Source organism: Ylistrum balloti, unplaced genomic scaffold (genome assembly GCF_031769215.1).
Source record: "Ylistrum balloti isolate Yb309-2 unplaced genomic scaffold, AGI_CSIRO_Ybal_v1 Utg369846, whole genome shotgun sequence".
NCBI lineage: Eukaryota > Metazoa > Mollusca > Bivalvia > Pectinida > Pectinidae > Ylistrum > Ylistrum balloti.
The window spans coordinates 139,842-153,020 of record NW_026782001.1 but is presented as its reverse complement, the minus strand read 5'-3'; the positions used below and the strand labels follow the sequence as shown (position 1 = coordinate 153,020).

The window sequence follows — 13,179 nt, the reverse complement described above, 5'->3', positions numbered from 1 at the left end:
TGTGGCAAGTCATCTTAATGAGAAAACCACCATCAAGGAGACTGCCTTAAAATAACCCTTGATGTTCATAGGTTTAATAACCCAACAAACAAACCATTTCAAAGGAAACATTCCAAAACAATGTCACAGAGACCTTCACTCAAAAGTCAAATAAATGCAATTTGAACCATAAGGGATACATGTCTTAATGATATAATATTGCATCCCCTGCAGACAGTGTACCTTGAACTGAAATAATGTCATCTGCAACTCAAGGTCAAAGTAATGTAATTTTTTCCATCCATTTTTTAGTTACTTTGATGAGAGTTCAGTCATAAACGTATCATCGACAGGAGATAAGCAGTGCATGGAATATAGGTCACCTCTCAAGACACTGATAACAAAACGAATTCCCTTGCAATTCCACCTTAACTTACGGCCAATACTGTGTAAAGTTTTACCAGAATTCCTCTATGAATGAGGCCACTTTTTGAATGGATACATATCAAACATTATTCTGAACTTTTAGTTTAACTATAAGTATCTGGTCATGTATAAGAGCAGAGCAGATAAGGCGTCTGACTGTCTTTACCACTAGCTTAGTTTCCATCTCTGGATCGCAGATTCAAGGCCTATCTGGGGCAGTTGGAAGCTACTGGCCACATATTGCAGATATTTCTCTGAGAACCCTGGCTTTAATCCACTACCCAAATCTGTAGTGGTCCTTAAATGACCCCGGCTATTAATAGCAACAATAAACAATATTTGACATATTTCTTCATTACCAAAAATACCTGTTTAACATCCAAAAGAAAATACAGGTCCAGGTTCTGAATAAGAAGTCAAACAGTTGACTTACACATCCATGGAGAGTTGAATTAAACTTACTCCCGACATAAACAGTGAATGCAAGAATGATATCCCTTCCAAGCAATCGTCTTGAAGGATCATATAAAACTTATTGTAGTAACAAATAACACAACACATCTGTTATAAAAACATTTAAAATCTATTGTAAGTAAACAAACTCTAGAAAATAAAGCAAATAATGCTTACTAAAATAAATTGATTTGACTAAATGTAGACACAAGGCTTGTCATTAAGTTCATTTCACACAATTTGATTTGTAAACAAAATAAAAATTGTACATCTTTAAAATGAGAACAGATTAGGATGATAAGTTCAGCATGTATTCATGTCAGACAGTGAATCATGATAAAAAGAGCCAAAAAATGTACAAAAATGTAGGTTTTGCTGATCAAGATAGGATGGAGTTTCTTTCCACATGTCTTAATTAACATATGGTGTTTATGTTACAATAGACACAGGGGGTCCCAGCACATGTCCTCTGACTCAAAGTAGGGGATGTGTTTATTACAAGGTAATGTGGATGCTTGCATTTCTACTAAAACTACAATAGATTTGGGGTGCCTGTTACCAGACATGGGCTTATTTCTGTTAATAACAATACCAAATACAAATCTGTGACACACATTTTTGAATTCAGATAAGTCTTTCTGTAGCCAAACAAAATAATGTTTAAATACCCTGTAAAATCCCTGTACCATCTTGGTTATCTAAAATAAAAGCAAAATATCGAAACAGTAAATTCTGTTTAATAATCTTCCTTATAATATTGATATATCTATATATTGATTTCATTTCTATATCTCCTGTTAATTCTGTGAGTATACCAACTCTTGTAGCACTAAATATTGTAAGAAAATCAACATTAGCACTTAAACAGATCTATTTACATTGTGTGCTGGTAGTTAGTTTGAGACATCAATTGTAAAATAAGACCAAAAGGACCTTGAGTTTATGGTTAAATTTTCAAAATATTCCCCCCTCCCCCAATGGTAGGGCATAATGAATTAATTTCAGGCATCATTGAGATCTTTTGATAAAGAAAACATCAGTAAATTAAAGTGAACAAATTAAATATTTATGCAAAGACATTTCAAGGCAGTAAATAAATGCATAACCTATATCATAGGAAAATATCATTTAACATATTTCATAACTGACGAGTCCATTTTTACATTTCCAACAATCAATCACTTCAACATATTTGTTTCAGTATATCCATTCCTCTATCATCAACAAAATAAATATCAAATAAGTCTGGACAAATGACATAACAAACACATAATTCAAAGGATTTCCTGTCAACAGAAACCACTATTATAAAACAATTTAGAATATATTCATCAATACTTTTAACTGCAACATCTTAATCATGTCAACATCTACAACAGTGACCATCATCAAGCATATGATAATTTTCCAAGGTAAAATGAGAATTCAGAGTATATAATTTAGTTGAGATTCAAGCACTATGATTTCTCTTGCTGGACAGGACAGGATTTAATAAGGTGTATATATTTCAATAAAGATGAAATTTTATTAAATCAAAAAATAGTTAACATGAATTGTTGGGGTCAAAAAGAATGTCAAATGTACACTAGTGAATTAACATAATGAATCGGGTGGTAAGGTGGTGCAGCGGTAACACACTAGCCTTTCACCTAGCTGTCCAGGGTTTGATTACCAAAAGGACATAACAGGTATGAGGTCACCTGTCCAACCACATGGGTTTTCCCTTGGTACTCCAGCTGCCTTCCACAGTAAGACCCCCTGAGCACTTCCATCCCGGCCAACAAGAGTGATTTATATGAGCTGATAGCTGATTTTGCAATTGTTGTAATAGCTTATTTTGCATTTGTTGTAAAAAAAAGTTTGAATGGATTAAAATATTTGATCTTTTAACATGTACCTCGGTGTCAGTAGGCTTTCAATATTCAACTCCACATACACATCTAAGTAATAACATATCTTTGAAAACAATACAAAATCTTATAAAAATACAAGGAGTTTCATATTTTCAACTTCATACATGTGCACATCACACTGTCATGTTACATAACCACTACGATTACATATCATCTTACACATCATTTTGATGAAACTTGGCAACCTATACATAAAAAGCACACACATTTTACCAGAACAAATTCCAATATCAACATCATAAACTGATGTTTTGTTGTAGGTGCATAGAAGTAATGTATGCAAATGATATAACTTATATCCATGTATAAGTCTATATACACACAGAGGCACAACATCTGTCTTAAGGGAATCTTATAAATACTGTCAAACACTGATTTAGTGGCAAAAATTCAACACCCCTAAAATGACACTTTTTCACATTTTAATATGTCTCTTCATTGTTAAAAATCTGATCAACTAGAGAGAACTGTTAATTAAGCAAGTCAAATGCATCAAAACATACCATATGTCTGCAATCCTTAACCCTATACAACAAAGTTTACATTTATCTTTGCTTGATTAAATCTAATCTACCAAAATAATGAGATCACTTCGGCTTTCTTCTATATGTCAGTGTTTTCTTGATATTTAACATAAACAGGATCCATTACTTGTCTGTAATTTAAACCTCCATTACAATACACTGCATACTTAAATCATGTACCTACATGTACACATATACTGTAAAATCATAAATTTTTGTGGGAATTTTATTTTCAATGATTTAGTGGATTAGTCAACAATTTCATTTGTTCAAGAAATTAATGCCACTAGAAATGTTGCCTTTTGTGATATCTATCCATGAAATGTTAATGAAAATGTTTTATTTTGGAAAGGCATGAAAATTTGAGCCCATGTATGAATACCATTTTACGGTAGACGCAAATTTGATACAATGTCCCATTTACACCATACATATATACACACACAATAACACATTTATCACTTGTTTTTGCAAAATTGCATATATCTTTAAATAAACATTGTTCACTAATAAGTGATTAACCATGTATCAGGTTTTTAATATGGAAGAGAAATCTGAAGCCTATAGTTTTACCACATTTCTGTGTCATCATGCCATTAATGTTTCCATATTCCTTAATCAAACAAAGAATACAAAAGTTGCACTTATTTTAAAACATGGCACTTAAAGATTTGTGTTTAAACAGTTCAAAAGTTTAAGTTTATTTTTGTACTCAAGTAATGAAATGAATAGCTGTATTGTTTCCTGCCAACATATTGAATTTAAAAAAAAATGTGCTTAATTGTGATTCATATATAAACAAATAAACAATTATTCAGTAGTAGTCAGAAATGTAAGGTCGCATCCCCATCACTCCTTCCCATGATGGCCTGCAGTAACACTTTACTTTACTTGACATGGGGGTCCTCTCCACCTCACTGAAATAATTCAAATATTCAATTTAAGAAACAATGTTGCAGAAATATCCCTTATTTATAACCAATATTTCATAATGAAAATTTTTCTTTATCTATACAGGAAGTATTTGGTACAGGAAAAGGTTTAACAAGCAGGATAACAAAGTATCCGATATCATAATAAATGGGTTTCACTGTATCTGAATTTTATACATCTATAATTCTTATAAAAAATGTCCTAATTAATGTCAACTTCACACATTTATATCAGTGAAAATATGGGGGTAAAGATAAACCATACATCTGTTTTACCAGAGATAAAATGTACTTAATCAAATAAGAGGGAAATAGGTATCCACCACCACTTAACCTTCAATTCTGATCTTTGTTTTGATAATGAATTTTGAGACTTCCTCTTGAATTAGCAAAAATATTCTTAAAAAGGCAAATGAAAGAAGGTTGTCTGCCATTAATTCCATAATACTGATCAGTCCCAAAATCAAAAGGGCACAAGCAGGAACCAAGCAGAACCTACATTTGAAATCTGCTTAAAATCCAACAAATTAACAAATTGCGATAACAAGAACTGTTTATGTAAATAAGTAGTATGCAAGGTTATTTGAACAAACAACCATCTAAATTATGAACTAAAAATCAATTGTCTTTCAACTGCTCACTGGATATAAAACTAGTAATTCAGATGTATTATAATCATGTACATCTTATATTAATACCTTATTACCATGGTCTAGATTCCTCCTTTTTAATATCAAATTCTCATAACATTTCAATGTCACATCTTTACATTTATAAGAACTAGCCAGAAGTCTGCTAATCTAAAACTAGAGCAACTTACTTCATATGAAATCTCTCAGCAGATGGTTAAACTGTTTAATGACCAGTGAAAAATCAGTTTAAGATTCACTTCAGTTCTGATTTTATTATAACATTTCAATATTATCTTGGCATGAAGGGACGCTTTTCTGCTCTAAAGTCATCCTTGTTATTTAATCACATTAGCAAAAAGATCCTTGTTTCTTTCTGTTTTTTAAATAGCCAAGCAGTTAGTACTTCTGTAACAAGTACTATCATAAGTACTTGTTCCCAGTTAGTACTTGTTCCCAGTTAGTACTTCTGTAACAAGTACTATCGTAAGTACTTGTTCCCAGTTAGTACTTCTGTAACAAGTACTATCGTAAGTACTTGTTCCCAGTTAGTACTTCTGTAACAAGTACTATCGTAAGTACTTGTTCCCAGTTAGTACTTCTGTAACAAGTACTATCGTAAGTACTTGTTCCCATTTAGTACTTCTCTAACAAGTACTTGTTCCCAGTTTACTTCTTAACAAGTATATATATACTTGTTCCCAGTACTCATTTTTTTCCCAGTGTGTTATCATAAGTACTTGTTTTTAACAAGTACTTGTTCCCAGTTAGTATTCTCTAACAAGTACTAAAGTACTTTGTTTATGCCAAGTACAAATTCACTTACAATTTCTTTCAGTTAGTACTTCAACAAGGTTTTCAGTAACTTCTGTAACAAGTACTATGTTACTTGTTCCCAGTAGCATTCAACTAGGTTCCCACAGTACTTCTGTAACAAGTACTTTACTTGTTCCCAGTTAATTTTAACAAGTACTATCGTAAGTATTGTTCCCAGTTAGTACTTCTGTAACAAGTACTATCGTAAGTACTTGTTCCCAGTTAGTACTTCTGTAACAAGTACTATCGTAAGTACTTGTTCCCAGTTAGTACTTCTCTAACAAGTACTATCATAAGTACTTGTTCCCAGTTAGTACTTCTGTAACAAGTACTTGTTCCCAGTTAGTACTTCTCTAACAAGTACTATCATAAGTACTTGTTCCCAGTTAGTACTTCTCTAACAAGTACTTGTTCCCAGTTAGTACTTCTCTAACAAGTACTATCATAAGTACTTGTTCCCAGTTAGTACTTCTCTAACAAGTACTTGTTCCCAGTTAGTACTTCTCTAACAAGTACTATCATAAGTACTTGTTCCCAGTTAGTACTTCTCTAACAAGTAGTACTTGTTCCCAGTTAGTACTTCTCTAACAAGTACTTGTTCCCAGTTAGTACTTCTCTAACAAGTACTATCATAAGTACTTGTTCCCCTTAGAGCTTGGTTTTTTTTTTATATATATCAGTATCATTTTTTTCTGTGTTTTTGTTTTTAATTTGAAGTATTTTCCAAAGCAATTTGTTTATGCTATCAAATTCACTTACAATTTCTTTCACTCAAGGTTTTCATAACCAAAAAGCATGTTTTTACAGTAGCCATTCAAAGGACAATGTTTTTTCTTTTCCAGAATTTTTTATAAATTTTGTTCATTTTTTTTTCATCCACAAAGCACAGAATACTTTCAAAATGTTACTTAAAAAGTTTAACTACCATAAGCACAATAGTCAAATGCTAGTTTTTCTAAACACATTTGATCATTTTGAGAATACATATAACTACAAATGTTTTTCAACTTTTTTCATTTTTATAAATATATCCACCAAGCAGCAAACCCCCTTTCACACAAACCAAACAACTCTAAAAGTAGCAATCTTACATGGCAACAAACAGATTTCATAATCTTCAGTAAACAGTAATGACTTAATACAATAATGGAAGAGTTCCTTATACATATTAAACATAGGGTATGTTAAACATGATTACTTAATTTCAAAACACTGCTGATACATCACACAAAACTAAATCCTATTTTTTTTTATTATATACTATATACCCTGGTAGTATTTATTTATAGACAGTGATATGAAGTAATTAAGAAATGAGAATTTTTCTGTAAAACATTTGTAATCACAAGAAGAGATTAGAAATTATTGGTTATATCAAAATATTTTAAAAGTTGAAAATCATTGAACATTTTTGTAAGACCAACAGTTCCTTCAATAAAATAATTGAAAACTCTACTCAGGCATTTAAGGAAGACATCCATTTCACCAAAGAAACAATAGATGGGAATGTTGTGGTATTCATAGGTCTAATGAAATATGGAAAGTTATCAGACAGCAGAAGAATTACCAATAAAGAATTACTTCAACATAGCTTTAACTCCCCCCGCTCCCTAACATTCCAGAAAACTTCAAAACTGTATCTTAAACATATTCTTACATAGCCAAGTTAAAACTTTTTTCACACTTTTGAAGAGGCTATGCCTAATTTAACAAGAATTGATGTATTGTGTACAAAATTTCTGTCAAACCAGTATAGTATACATTGGCATCAAATTTCATTTTTTTTATGTAGTTTATTCTAATAGATACAGGAATTTTACTTGGAAAATAGTAAAAAAGAACACGGGGCTTAGTGGCCTTAACAGTCACCTGAGATAAGTAATATTGAATCTAAAGGTTTAAGGATAGTCATCGAGGGTCATGAAACAGAAATTGTGACACTGAATATAGTAAGCCAGCATCAATACATGCATACCATTAAAAATGTCATCCTATACTGATAATTCGTCTAAAGCTATATCCAATGGAAAATAACTAACCTTAAGCTCTAAAATATAACTTGACATTTTTTGGCCACACCCATCAGCCCCCAGGGGTCAGTCAGGATCAAAATGGGTATACCATCAAGCTGTCATCCTTCACTCATAATTCTAACCAAATTTGAAATATTTCAATGAAAATTAAATAAATTATGCTAAAAAATCTAGTTTTCCTATATAAACTACAGTAACATTTACCCCCTCCCCACCGAAAAATGTGACCCTGGGGCCATGAAATTCATAAATTTGGTAAAGCACCTTAAAATAATTCCATTCATGAAGAGTATTTGATTCTATCATATCGGGGTCTTGAGAAGAAGTTTTTTGAAATTTAAGTCAATTTGACCCCTTTTTCGTTCATCTTAGGCCGGGGAAAGTTTCTGCAAAATTTCATTGAAATCAGATCAGAGTTTCTTGAGAAGAAGTCAAAAATGTTAAATTGTTTATGGATGCACAAAGCATAATGTACGACGCCGGATGAAGGTGATTGCAATAGGTCACCATGAAACTTTGTCTCAGGTGACGTAAAAAACCACACATGAATGCAAAATGATTTAAGCAAAATATACAAACATGTTGGTATGTGAAAAGAAAACTGATGGAATTTTGAAATTCTTGATACATAACACTACACATGTAATTATCATCTTTTCACTGCAACCATTCCTCTGATATGCTTCTGTGTTTTTCTGTTTAATATTTTTTTTAATGACAAAGCACACAAATGAATATAAGTTAATGTTATGGATGACCAACCCATGATGTGAGTTGAGTAATGAATGTGGTTGATACAGGCAGCAAGAATACCTGTATAAAGCTGTTCCTACTGCTGTGGTCTGGAAATATTGTCAAAAAAAATTATTAAAAGCATTTCTTCTATTTCAGGGATCTTCCTACCAGAAAAGATTTTTAGACAGAAATTGAAAATATTCTTAAATCATTCGCTGAATTTTTAAATGATTAAATAATTAAATTAGAAATTTCACTTGAGAAATGGCAAAACCACAACTATAAATAGCTCCACTAAAATGCAAATCAAATTAAAACTAAATACAACGAATAATATTATTTTATATCAAAAGACAATTCCACTTAATAATATACTTACAAGCAATTTGTGTCACACATCTCTAATTTGTACTGTTCCGGGTCTGGTACACCATCAGAATCCATAGTATTGTATGCCATTTGATGATCACTGATGTTGATGTTCGTTCTGGAGTATGTTTCTTCATTTAAATTCATTATCATACAGTCCTCCTGTTACAATAAGGGGAAATAAGCATACTCATTTCTTTTGCTATTTAAGCAGTACTACTGTTTATGATATTTCATTTCTAGAATTAGCAGGAATTTTACAGGATAAAGGCAGTAATTTGAATTTGTTGTCTTAATGAATTTTTAGAAAACCGGTCTTACAGCTATCTTTTCAGAGATGGTCACTTGGTGGAAGTGTTTGCAGCATCTGCAGCTTACATTAGCTATGACAGGACAAAATTTATATCCAATGTATTCATAACAGATGAGAAGAAGTTTGTTTCCATAGCATGCAGGGCTGTTTGGATACATGGGTATATGTTAAAGAAATAAAGAAATTTGCACTAAAATTCAACTTGCACTTCCACAATCAAAATTGTGAAAAATCATTTCATTTTTTGTGGATAAAACAACATTTTTACTTCAGACTATGCAACAAGAGCATTGGTGATGAATGCTCCCTGAAAATATCTTTATTTCAACAATAATTTTGTATTTAAGGGGTTGAAGGCCCTGAATTTGGTATACTGCACATTCTCTCAGTATAACCAATGTATACATCAATTTTCCTGATCTAACTTTCAATGCAAGGAAAGCTTTGCTTATGACTCAAAATTTTAACAAAGGGTGATAACTCTGTATTGAGAGGTCATGGACCCTGACTTTGCTTCACTGCACCTTGCTTTTCACTTGACTGATGTATACATAACATTTCAATATCCTAGTTTACATGCAGGCAAATTAATGCTCTGGACACAAAAATTTAACAAATAGCAATAACTCTGTAATTAAGAGATTACAGACCCTAAATATTGTACACTGCACATCATCTTAGTATGATCAATGTATACACAAAGTTTCATTATCCTTGCTTAAATACAACCAATTTATGCCATGGACAAGATATTTTTCACAAAGGGCAATATTTCTGTAATTAAGAGGTCAAAGGACCCTGAATATTGTACACGCCACATTGTCAAAGTATATGATCAATGTATACACTAAGTTTCCTTATCCTAGTGTATACACAAGCAAAGTTATGCTCTGGACACAAAATTTTGACAAACGGCAGGTTGAACTACTTCAACAACCTTCAGTTCATTTAAACACGGTATAACAGTGGTGGGCTTTTTCCCATTATGCAGTCTTCGCAGTCTTAATTTGAGTCTATGATAAAAACACTTTCAAGTCAATACATCTTCACACTTGCTTTCATTTTGTTGTTGTTTATCCATTTTAACTTGTTGAAAAAGGCATCACATTACCAATGGATTGTAAATAAAGTATTGTGATATATATCTTATCATGAGATTTCTGATGATGCTCAGCACTAATATACTCACACTATTTGATGATTGGTGACAATACATGTCCTGTACTGGATGTTGTGTTAAGTGTTCCTGCTGGTTTGTTGATTGATTGGGAATATCAGACAGACTTGAATCATCCTGCATTGCTGTTGTCATGACTAGAGGGTTGATAAATGAACCATCCGATTGAGGATTTGAAGGCCAGCATCCCTTAAAAAAAATCCAACTTTGTTAATTCAATGCATAAACAGTGTTAAAACTAACATATCAGAAAGGGCCATGCAAAGTGTCTGACTCTCAATCTCCGTTTAAGTTGACAGGCAAATGGTCAAGAATTACTGTGTTTATGTCTAAATGCAATAAAAAACAACTTCTCACTTAAATCTTGTAAACTTTGCTTCATAAAATCATATTAAAATACTCCTAAAAATATTTGACGTTGACCTTAAAAACTATGAAACCTCTATTGTATATCTGCATATCAAAGTGTATTATGTGCAATTTCCGAAAGTCTGACTTAAGCATTTCAGTAAAATCAATGAAAAAAAATGCTTTAGACTGCCTAATTGAATTCTTATATAATCAAGGTAAATAAATTTTTTAATACAAAAGTATGCTGACAGCCAACCTGTGGTTGTGATGTTTGGACGGAGAGGAAATTGAGATTCTCAGAGGCGGACATGTTGTGATTCACCTCTGCCATTACATAATCCCCTGTAGCCTCTACACACCTCCTCTTACATGCATTGTCTTCCATCAACTTCAAAGAAAAGAAATCAATATCTCTTTCAGTAATGAGACAGGCAAATCTTTGATCAGTCAAATAGCAAACAAGGTATGCTCAGGTATGTTAATACGTAATCTGCTTTACACAAACCACTGCAAATCAGAACTGATTCTTTGTGAAGGATGTATTAGAAATGAATTAAAATCCAACTATTAACTTGATACACACTACTTATGTCATTCCAAGTAAAAACAAAGCCTACAGAAGGAATCCTGATTACCTCTCCACTGTTACCCTGAACAACCACCTCCCCATCAGCATCACCACAGCCTGGTGCTTTTCTTTTTTTAGGGTAGACTTCATGTATAAAAGGTTGTGTCTGGAGATTCCAAGAAAAATCTGACAGAGGCATCTACAAACAAAGATCAAAGAACAATTCCACTGATCAATATTGCAGCTTGAAAATCTTTAAACTGTTAATACCAAAGTTTGTATTTTCCCGTTCTGTTGTGGAATTTTCATGTTTTTCCCTGGATTCTTTTGGGGTATTTATAATCTAAGGTCAACTAAATAATGAAAATTGATTCTTGAAGAACTGACTTTTAAAATGTTTGGGAAATCTTAAGATTCACTCTGTATTTCTTTAAGAGTAATTCTTAGAGTAATAAATATGAAAGAATCAGGCTTAGTGTCCTTTCATAAGCGACAATAATGAAATATACATACAGACTAAGTGATAATTGCAACTTCAAACAAATCGACAGTCAAAAAAACTTATGCTCTGTTATTTATATAAATTTTATTTGGAAGTCACATCATTAAAAATTTCAATGTTCAAGATATTAGAGAAACAACTTTCAAATGCATTCTAGAGCTCCCAGAACTGGTTAAAAGAGGGACAGATACAATCCTACTGGGAAACTCCTGCTGTTTCATTTTACAATGGTTATGAATGTTTTTCAGTAATGGAGACAACCACTAAAAAAATGTTAACTTTATGTCATGTACCAAACCACTCCAGAAATAAAAATTATTGTTTGTTGGTTAAGTAACGTTAGAAACTAACGTAAGTCATTATTCAAACAGATGTTATCAGCAAGAACTTGTGAATCACTTTATATTTACCTAATTATTATATAACTAACCCCTAGTGCACTGGCCATCAAGTAATAGAATTTTAGAAATAGACAGTGTGGCTGTTTTGATGGTGGTTTGGACACTTTTTATTCAGAAAGTAAAAAACAACGTTAACTCAAAAAGCACATTATTCGCATATAATTACACAGTATATCTTTCATATGAAGTACAATGAACAACATTGTGATACTCAAAACAACTGTCAGGTGGGTATGTGACTACCTACTAATACCTACATATATTTGTCCAAATGACAATCTTATTTGCTCAAAAAATATACTCATTTTTATGAAGCAAATATTGATCATATTTCCTCTTTTTTTTATTGGAATCAAATAAATTAATGATAATCCTATAAACACAATTTTTAGTACAATGATGACTTTTATTGTGATTCGTTACTTGATATTTTTCAGATCTTATCAGATAACAATAACACTTTAAAAAGTTATAACAAGCGTCCCGACTCTCGATATACAATATTACATAATATGTATTAGAAGTATTTAAATAGCAAATATTACTGACATTGGGATAACATATATCTTAGACGTGTTAGACAGGTTGGGGACATCCTTGGATTTGTGACGATATACATGAAAGTCTGTGTCCTATGTTAGGTAAAGCTAACAATAAGTTCACAGTCGTTATGTATACGTACAGTATGCGAGGTATAGCCAACATGTTTTAAAGTATGCGTATCTGCTGTGCATGCTGTAACCACATTATAACGGTTATTGGTATAACGTTTTCATGCATTTCACTGTGTATTAACTCTGTTAAAAACAACATTTCGTTTTAAAAGGACAGAAATTCAAACCAGTCAACAACTTTTTTACATATGAACCGACGCATGGTGTAACATGGGTTCTTTCCCAATAAAAAGATATGAACAGAAAACTTGCCAAAAATCATAAATTCGACATTATGATACATATCATTTGCAATATCTTACCACTTACGTTTAATCACCTTTGCAGACAAACCACCTGTGCCGGCCTTCTTGTTTATTGTTTGGCGCTGTATGCAATCGGAAG

General features: G+C 32.1%; 1 protein-coding gene across 2 annotated transcripts; it reads right to left on the bottom strand.

Moving 5' to 3' along the window:
- Positions 1 to 1,057: 1,057 nt before the first annotated feature.
- LOC132545395 (uncharacterized) lies at positions 1,058 to 13,144 on the bottom strand. 2 transcript variants are annotated; one of them, XM_060209083.1, is made up of 7 exons: positions 13,105 to 13,144; positions 11,286 to 11,417; positions 10,907 to 11,038; positions 10,312 to 10,488; positions 8,820 to 8,971; positions 8,519 to 8,547; positions 1,058 to 4,212 (listed from the first exon to the last, which is right to left on the bottom strand). In XM_060209083.1, exons 2-6 carry the CDS (start codon positions 11,415 to 11,417, stop codon positions 8,535 to 8,537), a joined length of 606 nt encoding a protein of 201 aa, XP_060065066.1. In that variant the 5' UTR covers positions 13,105 to 13,144; the 3' UTR covers positions 1,058 to 4,212; positions 8,519 to 8,534. The 2 variants fall into 2 exon arrangements, with proteins under 2 accessions (XP_060065066.1, XP_060065065.1); XM_060209082.1 differs by lacking the exon at positions 8,519 to 8,547.
- Positions 13,145 to 13,179: the final 35 nt, after the last annotated feature.

Bases quoted from the DNA above. Each gene is read 5' to 3' on its own strand.
- LOC132545395 (XM_060209082.1), bottom strand. From the start codon at position 11,417: ATGCCTCTGTCAGATTTTTCTTGGAATCTCCAGACACAACCTTTTATA. The intron at 8,972-10,311 runs GTGAGTATATTA...TTATTGTAACAG, and splicing joins GTCACCAATCATCAAATAGT to GAGGACTGTATGATAATGAA. The intron at 4,213-8,819 runs GTAAGTATATTA...GAATTATTTCAG, and splicing joins ATGTGTGACACAAATTGCTT to TGAGGTGGAGAGGACCCCCA.